Consider the following 17,535-nt stretch of genomic DNA (forward strand, 5'->3'; position numbering starts at 1 on the left):
CGGTTACTAGGATACACGTGACGTCACCACGTCACTCACTGCTACTCTATAGAGTGTAAATAATAAGTCTGCGTGCTGTTAAAAGCATACAAAAAGACAAAGAATGAACATTTAATACTATGGCCTATACCCGGAAAAAGGATAGTAGAATAAACGTCCTGTAGGCTAGAGAAGAATAACAATTTGGTTTATCTGATCTCTAATCCACATTGTTAAATTTTCCAATTCAATATGGTTTATTGTTATGAATGTAGCCTACCAGTGACAAAAGTGCCAACTAAAATAATATTCTGAGTATAAAAAAGATAAATGATAGGCTATTTCATCATAGTTCAAAAACAACCAAATTATATTTGCATTCAATAAGATTGAGGCTAAATGATAATATTGAAGTTTCATTGACTAGACATTCCTTTACATTTCAAATGTTTAAAAAAAAAAAAAAACACATTTCATCAAATTTATACTTGCAAACATTATTTATTTTAACAATATGTCTGTTGTCAACCTACTTCTTTAAATTTATATAAGTGGTGTTTCTTTATACCACTTACTATATCTATTGTAAAAGTATTTGCTCTCAAGTCTTATCTGCACTTTAAGGATTAATCATATTGAATCATAACATTTCCGTCTAACCAACCTTCCATTACACCCGATGAAGGTCGGTTAGACCAAAACGTTTTTCTATTTTCTTTAGTACCAACATTTCAGGTCCTGCATGACAGTTCAATTGTGAGAGATAAGTGAATAAAGAAAATTATTTATTACAATAGATAACATGGAAATGTGACTTGACAGAAGGTGCTTGGTCTATATGTTTGGAGAATGTCAATTTTGAGCGGCAACAGAATAAATACCCCCCAGATGCAAGCCCTAGAACGGGACAGCCCATAGACAGCCCCCCCCCCCCAAAATGATTACTTACCAAGCAGGAGTTAATTGGTCGTGATTAATTAAACAAGATGGTGTAATTTGCTAAAGAAACAAAACATTAGACTTAAGCAACAAGAACAACAGTAAATGAAATGCCCTGCTGATAAATGAATACATGATCAAAAAAATCAGTAAACATACCGTATATGAACCAAAAGAAGCACAAACACAGATTCCAGCTATGTGCCCACTGGCTTGTTGTGAGATTGGTTTAATTTATTTAGATCATTATTATTATTATTTTATTTTTTTAGGGCGGCCATGCCCTCCTTGTGAAGGGAGACACAAAGCCCCAAATGTTTAGACAATTAACAAGAAACATATTAAGAACAGCTTAGTGGAGGCGAAGATGTACAAAGATATATTTGAGCTTCAATGATGGCAGTTGTTTCTGGACACACATAGGTGTATGTGGACCAACGGGCCAATTGTTGCAGAGAAGCTGTAGACAGGCCTTGTATTGCTGCAGAGGTAGCAGCACCTATACATTTTGAAGAGTCTGCTCTACATGAGAACTCAAGTCAACATAATGGTTGAGGCAGCCAGGCCCTTCCTCATGTAAAACCTGGCAGAATTGAAATAAGACTCCAGGGAAGGCTGATTGAATAAGACAGCTAATGATTCTTGGGGAAGAACTGCTACTGGTGAGGAGCTGGCGTCTGGGCTAAGACTCTTGAATACCTGCAAATTAAACTGGGGTAAAGAATCAGCAATGGTGTTGAAGTGACCTGGCACAAGGTGGGCAGTGATAAGGAAAGTTTTCTGTACAGATAGCCATGTTATGCATCTCATGAGGGTTAGGGTTAGGGTGGGTTATTTTGGGGCAAGAAGAGCATCCTTTATTCATAATTCCTGCTACTGCTTCATTGTCACACTGAACTCTGATGCATTTGTGGCTCCAGGAATTCCCCCATGAGTGGCATTCTACTGCACTAGGATAAATCTCAAACACATCCGATGAGAAATCTAGTTTGGGGAAGGAACATTTGCCTTTGGACCACAGGCCTTGAAAGGTGGGTTCTGCGTACATGAAAAACGTAATGGTGTCACAGGAATATACCAGATTGTCGTAGAAGAACGTTACTTCCATTCCAATGGGTTAGTAAACTACACCAGAAGATGAAGTCAGATGAAGTGAATAACACCAAAAAAAGGCTTTTTTTAAATCACAATTTCCATGGAAAAGACTCTCGATGACTGATACATATGATGCTTAAAAAGCAGGATAAGGTTTTTTCGTAAACAAAGAAAAAAGAGTTTGGATAAAAGAAGCTAAAAGATTCATTATTTGATTCACTGTGTAGTTTATTTTGAAAGTTTAACATACAGGAAATTGAAAAGATCGTGATCAGCCGTCTCATGTCTTAATAAAAAATCAACTAATCATATTTCACTATAAAATAAAAAAGTTTTGACATTTCACACAATCAATCAATAGCATGATCATTGATCAACAAGCAAAGGGAGGGGCCAGGGAGGCAGGGCTAATACAGGCAGGGTAAGCTGGGGGCGGGGTTAATGTTAACAGGTATACAGGGGGCGTGGCTACACCTGTGCAGCTACAATTTATTTACACACAGTCAACTTTTCAATGACTAAACTTAAGACTGTTTTAGCTTTTAACTTCACACAGTATAAACTTAACTTTACATTTTTTTTTACAGAGTACCCTCTCAACAGTTTTTATTTGTCCTACAAAGAATTACACTTCTGATCACGCCCACAGTGATGTCAGCGTGTACTTACACACCCTAGTACATTGTAACCTCGCTGCAGTGTGAGGTGTCCAGAGAAGGTGTACCCAGACTTTTGATTAATTCTTTAAACTCTGTGGCCAACAGGAAGGATCGTCCTCTCCACCATTTCACATTTTCTTTTCAATAAACGATTCCACAACCATTAAATAACTAATAATAAATATGATAATTTCTTCAGAGAATCAAAAAACTTTCAAATGTTTTCACATGAGAACAAATTTTTAAAGGACTGATTAAAAAAAAGATACATTTTTAATTTCTAGGCCCAAACATTATGGGGATATGGGAAATGGATATGGGAAAACCAGGATTTATTGGTTTTGCATCTACCATCATAAAACTTTGCTTTATGTAAGCCCAGAAGTGGATTTTTATTCATTGACAAATAAATAGGCAAACTGTCTGACTTTTTGATGAGTAATGATTGAAGTTAACATCTGGGTCTCGAGTAAATACGGATGGTATGGATCAGAGTGGGCAGGAGCTGTCTAATGTCTGATCTTTATTTTGATGTCTGCTCTGCATTCAAGACCTGTATAATAGCTGATTGATCTCTGATTGATTTCTCAGTCACCAGTAGAAGTTTTCCTCCATCTCGTATCAACAGCAGTTAAACTGTCCAATGAAAAGCTGTCACTGGACCTCCTCAGAGCTCTTTCCTTTACATCACTTCCTGTGGAGAGACGTCCTCACTGGTCGATAACTGTGCTAGACTAGCCGACTACTCTGCACAAAGCCTACAAGATAGACACAGACAGACAGACAGACAGACAGACAGAAAGAGAGGGAGGCAGGTAGACAGATGGAGAAACAGACAAGGAGATAGACAGAGGGACAGACAGGTAGATATGTTAGAGCTGGTAGAGTGAGACAAGAGGTCAAACTGCTGCCGTCTACAGCAAAACTTCACTAGAACTACACTCATTATGATCATAATGCTGCTGCTAAATGATATTACTTACTACAAGAGTACCCCTGTGAGAGTTTAAAGGTCTTACTGAAAAAGATGGGTACGACACTAAACAGTTTTCTGGGAGAAAGATTTGTTTGAAACATTTAGAGGTCAGAGGTTCATTGCTGTGATTTCACAAGTTTGCACTTACACTGTTCATCAGGCAGAAATCAGATCTCTGTTATCAAAATGACTCCTCAACATTGTTTATCCTTTAAATCACAGTGCACTGAATGTATCTGTACTTTGGAAACACAAGACATCAGAAAACATTGCATTGGACTTGAAGAAACTGAGATGGACATTTCTGACTTCTGAGAACAGATGATCCATTGATTAATTGAGAAATGAATCAGCAGATTAATCTAAACCAATCGAATCATTAGTAGTTGTGAATTGGAGTAAGAGTTAGTACATGATGACGTGAAGATAAAGAGTGAAGTGAATCGAACATGAGGTAAAAACACCTCAAAGAAGTTTCTGATAAGAACATGATTTATAGTATCGAAAACTGATGTCATCTCTACTAAGTATGTACTCAACATGAGGTGATTTAGTTAATGAGGTGTAATAAACTCCTGTAAACACTGCATCAGGTTAGTGTTGTGAAAGACTGAAGGTTTATGTTGGTAACAGAAACAGAAGATTTAGGCATTTAATCAATTTGACTGGTTTCTGAATTCTGTGTCAAAGAAAGTTTTTTTAAAATAATTAATTGCAATCATTTATATGATAGGTGTCCACATACATATACTGGCCACGAGTTCTATTGCTGTATTGGTCATTTGTCCTTTGAGTGAAAACACTCCAATCAAAAGTTTTTTTAACATCAGAGGCATGGTGGACAAGTCGATCTGCTGCTGATTTAACATTTAGGATGTTTTGACTTCAAACACGCACACAGTTTAATATGTGCCATGTGTTTATGTTTTATATGTCTGATATGTCTGGACACTGATTGTGTAGCTGGTGACAAAGACTACAAGCCTAAATCATACACCACACAAAATAACAAGTTCATATCATGATGGAGTTCTCAGATCTCTCTTACATTTGTCATATATGAAACAAATTTCAGGTTCATGAGAAAATAAAATCTGTCCGATTGGATCTCTACGATCACTGCCATGATCTAAAATCCTTAACATCTCTATCTCTCTTATCGCTAACATACATCACATCTACAACTCACATTTTAAACACATCTTTCATCACTAACATTTCTCACATTGCTCAAGTTTCAACTGCTAAACCTCCCTCAGATTTCCGTAATCTCTAACAACTCTCACATCTCTTACCTCTGATATCTCAACAACCTCAATATTTCTCAGAGCGTCTCACATTTCTCAAATCTCACATCTCTATCATATAATTTCTCCAATCTTTAAAATCTCTCAGATTTCTAACATTCCTCATATTTCGATCATCAATCATTGTTTCTCACCTTTATGCCATCTCTCACATCTGTTGTCAGATATCTATCTCACTTATCTTTAACATCCAAATATTTCTCCCATTTCTAAAGTTTCGCTCATTTCTTAGGTCTCTCTAACATTTCAACCATCTATGAACTCTCTCATTTACTACATTTCTCAAATCTCTTTCATCTCTGTAACATTTCTTCCTCGTCTCTAAAATCTCCACATTTTCTCCAAATACCAATGACATGTCTCACATCTCTACAATTTCCAACATCACCGTTAACATTTTTTACATCTCACAGCTCTCAAATGTCTACTGTCTGACATTTCTTGAACTCTCAAATCTCTGCTTTTCGTCCATCTCTAACATTTTTTACATCTCTTCTGTGTCCTTCATCACCTAATCCCCATCTTCGCTCCCATACGTTACGTAAACGTAATAAACGTAATACGTAAACATCTGTCAAACATCTCTTTCATCTGTTACCTGTCTTTAACACTACGGTCTTTCATCCTTCACATGTCTAACATCCGTGACGGCCCTAACTTCGCTCGGATCTGTAGCCCTGGGGACATCTTCAAGTTCTCTACATGTGTAAAATCTCTAACATCCCTCATATTTATGTCTTCAATAAGACAGGTGTGTCACACAGGTGTACAATTTCCCCCAGAGGAAAATAGTAGCAGAAAAATAACAGGTAGAGTTTAAGTTCAGCACATAGACAGGCAGAGCAGAGGAGGACACAGACAGGCTGCTGCTGTAACCAGAGCAACCAATGTGTAGACATTAACAGGTAAAGGGTAAAGGTTCATAGAGGTCATCAGGTACAGAGGGAGCAGGTTAATTAAGTTTATAAAAGAAAGGTCAGATTCCTTCTAGAGGTCTGAGACCAACAGCTGAATATAAGAGGTCACTTATATGTCACACAGAGGTCATGTACAGGTCACTTTAAGGTCACATTTTGAGGTCAAATGCGGCTTGTAAAAAGTGAAATGAAGGTCTGGTAGAGGTATTGTGAAGGTCATAGGTCAAAGTCATATAAGTCAGCTGCAGGTTATTTTTCCAGGTCATGGACGTCATGTGAAGGTCGAAGGTCATGAAGATCTGGTGAAATTCTTGTAAGGTCTGTAGAGGTCATAGGTAGAGCTAAATGGAAAAATGTTGTGAAGGTCATATGTAGGCCATGTCAAGGTCATAGGTAGCTTAATTTGTTCATATGTAAGTCATACTAAGATCAGCCATAACACTATGACCACTTGTGCAATCCAATGCAACCCAATACACCAGCCTTAACCTACTACTTTTACAAAGCTTCCATGTTTAAAAAGGTGATTGTACTTTTACTTTTACATTTATTAATGAAGTTACTGAGGGTAGCGGTGTGCTGGAGGTTATTACATCTGAAGGTGTACTTATATTTCGCTACCCTCGTGTATGTTACTAGAGAGGGCAAAATATTACAAACACCTTTCAATATAATGCACTTCAGTCCATCAACTGCATCCACAATTTTTAATAATAAATATAAGGTAGAATTATCACCTTTCTGACCATGACAACAGGTAGAAGTTATGGTAGAACAGTTGTATTGGATTGCATTAGATTGCATAGATGGTCTTAATGTTGTGGTTGACTTGTGTATGTATATCATATAAAAGTCATATGTGGTTTATATGTAGGTTATATGTAGGTCATGGCACCTTTGGCACTGCTGTCTAGGAAGACTTTGATGTAGGAGGTGGGGACATATCCCTCCTCCTCAAGGTTCCTCCGTACTCTGGTCCAACCGTCACCTTTGTCCTCTTCCACCACAGAGAGTAGTTCTCCCTCCACCATGGACAAAGTGCCTTCATTCTGACCTGCAGAAGATCCACAACAACGTGTTCAGAGCTGAGAGAACCAGTGAGACATCCCTGTGCACCTGTTTGCCAGGAGGTGTAGTGGCTGTAGCACAAAATGCAGGAATATCAAATAGGAGTACCTTGGAACGGGTAAAGGGACTTGCAGGTGCCGATACTTGGTAACGGTTCTTCGTCATCAAAGTCGTCATCAAACTCAGAACTACGAGACTTGAAGTGAAGCTCTGCACTGTTGTCTTCGGTGTAGCTGCCGTCAGGACTGAGGTGAGGAAGAGACAGGTAGAGAGAGGTCAGTAGATACACAGAAGGATAAATAGTTAGAAACAGGGGTAATGTTTTTTTATGTTCTGTGTCTTAAAATGCCAGAAGAGTTTAGCTTAGTAACACGTTGAAATTGATAATAGCTTAGACACATTACAAACTGTTAACAAGGGTCAGCTATCTGTAATCAATAACCAGTTACCAATAACCAATAATTAGTCTCAGCACCTCTCTCTGCTGGCTGGACTGCGGTTATCAAGCTGTTTCAGGCTGCTGCTGCCTGGTGTTGTCGCCTGTGAATTTACTCCACAACCTCCACTCTGTCTCCTACCGCTGTGATCAGACAGTCTGCTGTCAGCCTCTGCCAGCCATGCCTACACGCATAAGAACAACAGAATACACATCATTACTACGCATGCATACAACTGTTTAAAAAAAAAATACAGTTTCAATTCTGTGGGCCTGATCCACAGAGGGATTGCAGTGATAGAGCCCAGTAAAGCTGTGTAAATAATAATCTTTCATATGAAAAGGAACCCAGTTGCAAAAAAACATCATATTCACAAACTCTGACACCAACAGCCATGCAAAGTTAGAGTGAAAAATGTATCCTCTGCTGAGAGTTGGTGGTAACTGCGCTGCAATATTTATAAGAAATGTCATGCTCAGACTTTACAGTGATGGTGAAAATAAATTCCACCTATTTTTTAAACCTAAAATTGAATTATTTCTGTCTTGAATGAAGTCTTGCTATTATTAATATAATCAGGGGGGAAATGTTTTGGGGCTGTTAACCCCTGCAAATATGAGGACACTTTGTCCATATGTATGCTGCTCTCGCTGACTAACTCCAGGACAAAGCTGGTATAAATGGTGTAACTTGTATCACATCAGTAGAGATGCAACTTCCCAATAAACTGGTAAAAGCGTCCCCTCCCCTCCCAGCTCATCATCTGTATTTGGATAGAAATAATCTTTGTCAGGAAGACCGCACACAGCTCAGCTCCACACAGCAGAGTGCTGGAGTAGATAGCTTCTCTCCACGGCAAACTTCAACGTGACTTGACAAACTGCACAGAGACAGACAACTTCATGGGCATGTTAAGGACTGAATATTATTAGAACAAATGTTTTCGTGAATTGGACCTTCAGTGTACTGTATGTAGTGTGGAAAATATTAACCTGGTTCTTCCGCAGCTCTTCCTCCAGTTTCTGAAGACTCTGTTTCACCTCCTCCAGTCGAGGCTCCAAACTGCCGGCATCGCCCATCTGGGGACTCCGTTCATAGACCTCCCTCATTTTCAACAGAGCATCTCTAAAACCACACACACACACACACACACACACACACACACACACACACACACACACACACACACACACACACACACACACACACACACACACAGCGTATTAGAAAGAATTCACACATACATACAAGAATTCAAAACATTCTATTCATAATGAAGAATAACTTTGTAAAAAGTATACACACATATTAGAAGAATAGGAAAGGCAAAACAAAAACATGCCTCAACAGGTCATGCTCGTTATCACTCTAATGTTCGTTTTTAACCACAGAAACAACAGTGAGTTTGAGCTTCAGGAATTTTTCAAGTTCAATGTCTGTTTCAATAGTCAAATTTCCATTAATGATACAATAAAATTGATTAAAAGACATTAGCTGATTGATGTGCTATACCCCTTTAGTATGGAATCTAGGTGTGGAGGCCGCTTGCCCCCTTGTGGCCACAGTATGCAACCAGTAACTGCAGTATTGTTAGAAATGTAAAGAACTAGTTATTTGTAAACATAACATGTCAGAAGAAAGTTATATTGCTTTAAATTTTACATTTGATAAGATTAGCCAACATACTTTTATATAGTCGATGTTTAAAGATAGAGTTAAATACATGTTTATTTTAAATATACTTGTATGCTTCAAGTAGTGTTGTTAGGGTTTAATTGATAGTTAAACCAATTTGTGGATAGAATGTGATAGTCTCTGTCTATATAATGTTCTTCTTTTCACAGTCAGTTATTCTAGCTGGAGTTTATCCTAATCTCTGAAACATGAAATTGTGCTTAAATGTCAAGAGTGAAATGATTGTTTTATTTATGAGCTCTAGATTTCTCTTTTTGGTTTAATAATAAAATCAATTCAATTATCTCTTCATGTGACTTCACCTTTCCCCAGCAAGGTTTTAACATGTCTATACCAAATAGAGAGCAGAATACTTGTGAAAGCCGAGGAGACTGCCAACATGATTGAAGGTGGAGAAAGTTTGTTGCAAGTGGCGTCTTCTTTGTTTTATTGCCCTTTGTCTCTACACCCTACACTGATCAAAATATAAACACCACACTGGTATGAAATCCACAAATGGAGAGAGGTTTAACTATTTGAGAACCAACCTAAAAAACCCTCCATTACATTTTTTAAGTTTAAATGAGTGTGGGTGTGTGTGTGTGTGTGTGTGTGTGTGTGTGTGTGTTTATGTTACCTCTGCTCTCTCTCTCTCTGGATCTCTTGGTTGATGTTGTTGATCCTGGTTTGAAGTTTCTTTCTTCTTTGTTCTGGAGGAAGATGACTGCAGTCTGCAGGACCTGAACCCTACAGAAAAATAATAATATTACATGATATCATTATAAACACACACACACACACTAACATACACACACACACAAAAACACACACAGACACTCACACTCATATATATATATATATATATATATATATATATACACGTATATAGTTGTGATACCTACCAGTTTAAGTGACAGCTGTCCAATCACAGAGGAGCATGAAGAAAACATCATAACATTAAAAACATAGTTGGTCATTTATGAAAGCATGTGTATTTGTGCTTCTATGCATGTGTTAACATATTACCATGTATACCAATGTAGACAGGTACGTGTTTGCACATGTTAAATAGTACATACAGTATGTTTTTTGTTGTCCTGTCACAATCTTTACTTATTGAGTCATCTCAACAAATATGAACATAAACTTGATTTTTCCATTTATATTTACATATCATATGTTTGCCAACATAAACTCCTTGGGTTTGTCAGACCACAATAAGACTTATCAGACAAATTAACCAACCTCTTACACAAGATGCACACAAAACCCGTGAACCAGGCAAAGGAGGAGAAAATGTGTTACTTGATTCTAATGTTTTGTCACGGCGACAGCATTAATCCAGACAGAAAGTTTAGAGGAGAAAAGGACTCACTTGACTTGGTTTCAGTCTAAAGGTCTGGTGTGGGAATGTTTAGACACCAAGCTGAACTAGAGAGAGCCAATATGTTGGCAGCATTAAGGTTCAAATGACATTCCCATAGAGGTAAGAGAATACAGTATTACACTCATGATTAGAAACTGGAGAGTAATTCAGCTGTGTTTAAAAAGGTGGCAATGAAAACTGATAGTAAAACTAATCAATCAGCTCACCAAGAGTTCATTTTATCATTTGCTGTGGTTTGTTGTTTTACTGTATTTCAGTTATTTTCATCTAAATTACATTTAATCTTTTTTCTCTCAGGCCTATACAGTGTATGTGTTTATAAACTATGCATAGCCCTGTTTCGACCGGATGAACTTTCCCCCAGAACTACGGTCATTTTGAAGAACTACATGCGTTTTGACCAAATCTACCAGGGTGTGAATGTAGTCTCATGTGTGTGTTTGTGTGTACCCCTCTCTTGAGGCTGCGCAGACACTGCTTCCTGGTTCTCGATCCAGAGGTCATGAGGTCATTCAGACGCTGTGTGATTGGTTCTCTAGAAGTAGGGGGCGGGGACTGGGGGCTGTCGGTGCCAGCACCAGGTGAGGGGGAGGTCGGGGGTGGAGGGGGAGGCTGCCGAGGGGAGGAGAGGAGGGTCAACAGCTGGAGAGAGAGAGGTGTGGTCAGGATAGCTGATTGACTGAATGTATTTGTTGTGTGTGTGTGTGTGTGTGTGTGTGTGTGTGTGTGTGTGTGTGTGTGTGTGTGTGTGTGTGTGTGTGTGTGTGTGTGTGTGTTTACCTGTGTTGTATGTGTATATATACTCATGTGTATTTTTGCACCTTGTTTTTTCGTATAAAGGGCCAAAGCTTCCTGCTGTGTCTCCTCCCCTCGGTGCGGTTGTCGAGGTAACTGGATTCAGAAATGCTCCTCCTCATGGAGGCGCTGTAGTCCTCAAACTCCACATCACCAGGAGGATCGAAGCCTGATTTATAAACTTCCACCACCTGTCGGGTGTCCTAAAAGCACACGTTAAAAGACACACACACACCCACAAGATAATAAAGTAAGAAATCCATTCCTGCACTATATCCGAAACGCTCCAACATTCATCTAAAATCAACTGTATTCCCAAAACTACTAAAACTCCACCCTGGACACTCACCATCCTGGGCTGGATGCCCTCAGCAGCATCCATCATGGCGTCCACACAACGACTCACAACAGGAAGAACTTTTCTTTCCGCCTCTGCTGACAAACGCATCGCTTCACAAATTCTTTCGATCCTCCGCTCCTCCATGTCCTGGATACGCTGAAAACACAGAAACATAACAAATGAATGCACCCTGGCACAATGAGCCTGGTTTATCTGATGTTAATGGTACCAGTGCCTGGCACTTCCTGGTTTACCTCTGTATGATTGGCACCAGTATGTGGTAGTGCTCTTTAACCTTGTAGTTTAATGGAACCAGTGAACTCTCTTGCTAGTTTAGCAACCAGTTTGCAATACCGGTTTTTACCTGGTAAATAACTGGCACCAGTGTGCAATACTGCTGGTAAAGGTATTTTACCAGATATATAACTGGTACCACTGTTCTGTACTTCTTGCTTATATGAATGAAACTGCTGGTTTACCTGATCTAGAAGCAATAACATCCTACGTACTGCGTTGCTGGTTTGCCTAGGATTTAACTGGTACCAGTGCATGTTACACTGGTAAAGCTCGTGTATATATCGTACAGACTTGGTGTGTGACTGGTCAGGGTGTGTGGTAAAGCCGTTTTACTCCGCTCCAGTGCAAAACACTGGTTGTTTTCCTGTTATATAATTACCACAAGTCTGTCTTTAGTTTTGCTTGACCTCATATATAACAGGTACCAGTACCAAATGAGTGGTGCAGCTTGTTTACCTGGTAGATAACTGGTACCAGCGTGTGGTAGTGCTGGTGCTGATCTTGGTTAAACTGGTTTAAATTGGTCACATAGTCTTTCCTTGCTTCTTCTGCAGCTTCTTTTTTCTGTTGAGCTGTCTGACGAGCCTGAAACCAGAAAACAGATGATAACACCCAGAGTATTCCACAAAGTATATTTACCAACAACTCTACATCTCAGGAATGTTTAATCAAGCAGTGACTATGTCTAATAACTTACATTTGTTTGGATCAAACACATGAAATTAATTATTTTTCGTCAGTTTGCATTAAAGGTCCCATATTATGCTTTTCCTGGTTTTATATGCTCTTTAGTGTGTTTTCCATGTGTCCTGTGCATGTTTAGGCACATCTATGTGCAAAAATTCAAAGTCCGCGGAAACGCAGCTTCACCCACTCCTCCTGTTAGCTGCAGCATTAGCCGCATGTAACACTCGGTTCTAGCCCCCCTCGAAAAAAATTTGCCAGTGTGACGTCTTGTCAGTGTGAGATCACTGATCTAAGTCCATTGGCTCGTTGTGGCAAACCCTGCAGCTCATGTTGAAACTTCCGAGACGCGTGCTGAGCAACTGACCAATAACGACAGAGCGGATCGGCAGACCAATCAGAGCAGACTTGGCCCACGTGGGGTCTAACAGTGTGGGCTCAGCAGAGTGCAGCTGACGGACTCAGAGCGTAGAGGGAGCAAGGAGGAGCAGTACATGAAAACAGACACTTTTTTCGGACTTTAGCTATTGTGAACGTACAAAAGTAGGTACATAGATTAAATATACGAACCCCAAAAAGGGCATAATATGGGCTCTTTAAAGGTGTTGGTTTGTGTGCTCCCCTTTGTTTCTAGTCCGAATGCTAGGCTAAGCTAACATGAACCAAAGTCTAGAGCTTTACTAAATACAAAGACATTATGATATGAATATCTCAATCCCTCCCAATAAAAAAAAAAACAAGCCCCCATCCAAACATGTTTCACCGTTCCTTTAAAAAGCAGTTATCTCAGTCGGAGCTTACTGTTGCAGTACAGTAAATAAGTATTCAAATACAGAATAGAGAAAAAAGTATTTTACCTTGAGAGAGCAGCGCTGAGAGAAAGAGAGAGAGACACACAGACAGCATAACTGTTACTTCAAATCACATAAACTTTTCTGAATGTTAGTTGACCTTTCAAAGACATGTTCTCTCAAGGAGACAAACAGACAGAAAGACTGAATATATATCAACCTTCTCTCCGTCTGTCTTGTTGTCCAGATCAATTCTGTCTGAGACTTGTTGAGCTCGCTCTGCCTCCTTACAGTCGCGCTCAAACCGACGTTTACTCTGAACAACAACAAATAAACAAGTCAATCCAAATATCATCAAAGTAAAAGGTGACATTTTGTTTTCTTGTTTTAATTACTATTTATTTGAATATGTATTGAAGTGTGTTGGTGGTCGGGGTCAGGTGTCACTCACAGACTCCAGTTGTTTCCAGGAGCTCTCAATGTGCTGCTGGGCACGGCGGCCATCTTGAAAATGCTGAAACAAACATTATGGAGGGTTTTTGCAACTTTTTCTCCATGTAAGTACATCATGAGTCAGAAGAATCCCTTCAAAATGAATGCCAATGGGTTTTTTTTGTGTGTTTTATGTTTTGTTTGTTCGTTTGTGTACTTACAGTCTTCCTTTCAGTCTTCAGTTCTTGTGTGTATCGGGCCAGCTCACAGACAATCTGTGTGCTTAGGTTATCCGCAAGTTCTTCTCTCTGAACCGAGAGTTCGTTCAGCTGACGTAGAGTCGCAGCGAATGCCAAACACCACGTGTACCTGTAACAACCAATCAAAAACCAGATGTACCATTAGCAGCGTCAATCAGAGACCATATGTGTGGAGAAATGACGCCTCGGAAACCAGATGTTTCATTTAAAACAAATCAGAATCCACATCTACCTTCAAAAACCAAGGTAGATGTGGATTCTCATCAGAGACCAGAAATGTCATTCACAACCAATAAGAAAACAGAAGAACCAATGAGACCAGAATCTACTCCTATAATTAATTAGGACCCACAGCTGCCTATAACAACCATTGAGAAACCATATAACAATAACAACCAATCATTCACCATTTAACAACCTATCCACAATCATACGTACCTGTAAAAAGCATTGATTAACCAAATCAACTTGTTATACCAGTAAGAGATCACATGTAAGTGTAACAGCAAAATTTGTTAATCCGACCAAACAGTCACTATAGTGTTATAATTTATGTCCATCACATTGTCCTTGCACAGCATTTGGACTCACTGATCACTATTTGGATCACTTCTTCCAGAGTTAAAGGCAGGAAATAAAATCTGAAGAGCATGTAGTCCAGATTGAGAGGAGATGGACCAATACGCAGAGCTGAAATCATAGTCGTGCTTTTAATGCGCTGTCAGAAAACTTAAGAGTCATTTTTTGCTAAAAAGAAGGCAAACATGATTGGTGGCTAAATGTTACACAACTGTTTGGCCCTAATAATCAAAATAAAAACAATCTAAAAATGTTTACTGACCTGCTCTCATCCTCTCTGCTTCTCTTAGGGTGATACTTCTTAGAAAGGCTCCTGCAAACAGACGGGTAAAGAGGCAGGCAGACAGGTATAGAGACAGGTATAGAGACAGGTAGTCAGAGGAAGGGGGAGAGATGGACACACAGTAAGAGACAAACAAGACAGCATTATAGGTAGACTAGGTATCGTTCAGTTTTCTGTTGCAAAAAAAATACGATATTTGTACCAGAACTTTGAATCAAATGTTATAATATTTGTTTCCAAATTTAATTGAATTAAAAAATATAAAAATATCTGATGTTGCTGAAACTCTTGGACAATGACAGTTTGATTTCTTTCAAATGAAAGTGATGGAGATCAGACAGATTTGCTGCAAATGTGACACTTGTACCTGATCTGTTTGGCGTAGCTCAGCTCAATCTCAGCTCTCTCTTTAACAAACTTGGTGTATCTTTCCAGGAAGTCGATTCCCCAGCTGGTGTGTTTCTCCAAGTTATCAAACTGATCCTGAAACACAAAACAGCAAAAAACTAAAAAACTCTGATTTATATATAAGTAGTCCCCAACACTGACTCTATCCTGTTAACTGCAGGACTGAATAACAGTAATAACACTGTTAAACTTCTAAAGTACAGTATTACTGCTTTAGTGTATTATCCCTGAGGTGGTACAAATGAGTAGTGTAGAGTAGAACTGATGCTTTTTAACAATATTTAAGTTGTAGTACAGTATAACTGTAGTGGAACAATTTACAGCAATTTCACAACAATTTTATTAATACAATACTTTCATAATAAAATGTGTCATTTCTGGAGCTCAACACAACCCAACTGCAACATATTGGGGAGGGAGTGTCTGAGTGTTTTCAGCAGCATTGAATTCTGGATTAATTCAGGCTCAGAGAAAAATGAACCGATTACAAAGTATCCTTAATGAAACCTGGTCCAGGGCAAGCAGGACCTCAGACTGAGCTAAAGCTTCATGTTCCAACAAAACCACAACACTAAGGAAAGTCCAGACAACATGAGGCTCATGGGGAACTCTGTGGAAAACTTTCCTCTAACAAAACACCTCCAGAAGGAGAGATGTGAAAGTGCGCCTGGCCACAACCAGTGGCTCATTAGTAATATTTATTTTAACAATTTAGTATACTGCTTGTTTATTTATTTCATTTGTTGGCATTTGATTATTTTTTTTGCCAGTCAGTTAGATGTGCTCAGTCAGATTTCTTTCAAATATATTCTAAACCAGAACTGTGATGTAGTTTGTAATAAACTGACAACAACAAAAACATACAGATGTCATGAGATGTCATCAATATAGATGGCACACTGATGTGCCAACTGGTACATCTGCTATCTCTAATACTATTATTATTCATATTATCTGATTGCATCCTTGGTATTAAACTAAGGTAAATATGCTGTAATAAGTAATTGTTGATAAGCATATGAACTGTTTATTATAGCTGTGCTTCAGCAGTGTAACAATGCTAGCTCACACTGGTTGTGACTCTTGACTCACATGCTTTAGATGTAACACTGGACAAGGTGTGTAGGTTTTCTTTCCTGACATATCACAAATGGGGTTGATAAAAAAATATTTGACCACGAGAGAGAGAAAAAAGGTTATGGCTCATCATGAGTCTCTTGCAGGCCCTTCTGTTACACTTATAGGAATATTCTGTCTCTCCTGAGCAGGTGCTGCATCAGTGTCCTCATGAAAACACATTTATAATCATAAAGGTAAAAGTGAGCGTGGTTAGGGTCAGGGGTTGGGTTGGAGAGGGGGTCTCTGTCTCTCTCTCTCTCAGGTCGCGCGCTGCAGCATCGTGGAGGACGCAGACCGCGAGCCGTTGTCGTCATTCACCGTGTTGCTATGGCAGAGCAGACAGAAGCACGAGGGCCTTACACGACACATACACACACATTAACCAACAGGCCGCCCGGTTACCGGCTCATCACAGATGGGTTACCGGATGAGCGATTGCAGCTTACGGTATTACCCGTTTTTTTTCGGTGTGACACAGGGTGATGTCCGGGTGTAGCAGGTGTGAACAGGTGTACGTACCCACAGCTCGGTGCCCCAATTGCAGCTCATGGTGCCCGGTTTGCTCCTCGCGCTCCGCTGCAGCTGCTCCGCCTCTTGGTACCGATCCGACAATCACCGCGAGCTGCTGCTGCTGCTGCTGCTGACCGACGCGCGCATCCTCACCGACACAACTGCTGCCTGTCTATCGTATCTGTCTGTCAACAAGTCAGCCTCACCATGAATCTGTATGTCTGCTTGTCAGTCTCTCACCCCGTATCTGTCTGTCTGTCTGTCCGTCTGTCTGGGTCTGCAGCAGCACGAAAGCATAGGACGCGGTCACGCGCGGCGCGCCTCCCCGGAGGACCCTTTGTCATCAGTGAGGAGATGCTGCGATTGTGTGTGTGTGTGTGTGTGTGTGTGTGTGTGTGTGTGTGTGTGTGTGTGTGTGTGTGTGTGTGTGTGTACTGAGCATGCTCAGTAGCTGCCCCGCCCTTCTGTCATACAGTCTAACAATAACTGTTCCGACTACCTCGTTTTAAGACTTATAATGATAAACGTCACTGTCAATTATTAAATCAATTTAATGATCGATTATTTTATTAAAGTAATTTTTCATAATTAAATGTCTG

At 39.6% G+C, this 17,535-nt stretch overlaps 1 protein-coding gene across 2 annotated transcripts; it reads right to left on the bottom strand.

The window, feature by feature from the left end:
* Positions 1-3,129: 3,129 nt before the first annotated feature.
* Positions 3,130-17,298, bottom strand: fnbp1a (formin binding protein 1a). Of its 2 annotated transcripts, none has more exons than XM_061038198.1 (18): positions 16,946-17,298; positions 15,267-15,382; positions 14,879-14,929; positions 13,999-14,146; positions 13,797-13,859; positions 13,566-13,661; positions 13,412-13,426; positions 12,327-12,455; positions 11,583-11,729; positions 11,260-11,436; positions 10,889-11,050; positions 9,954-9,968; positions 9,689-9,798; positions 8,370-8,502; positions 7,416-7,561; positions 7,049-7,185; positions 6,768-6,926; positions 3,130-3,430 (listed from the first exon to the last, which is right to left on the bottom strand). In XM_061038198.1, exons 1-18 carry the CDS (start codon positions 16,973-16,975, stop codon positions 3,402-3,404), a joined length of 1,863 nt encoding a protein of 620 aa, XP_060894181.1. In that variant the 5' UTR covers positions 16,976-17,298; the 3' UTR covers positions 3,130-3,401. The 2 variants fall into 2 exon arrangements, with proteins under 2 accessions (XP_060894181.1, XP_060894180.1); XM_061038197.1 differs by having other exon boundaries at positions 10,889-11,080.
* Positions 17,299-17,535: the final 237 nt, after the last annotated feature.

This window comes from Labrus mixtus, chromosome 5 (genome assembly GCF_963584025.1).
Source record: "Labrus mixtus chromosome 5, fLabMix1.1, whole genome shotgun sequence".
Taxonomy (NCBI): domain Eukaryota; kingdom Metazoa; phylum Chordata; class Actinopteri; order Labriformes; family Labridae; genus Labrus; species Labrus mixtus.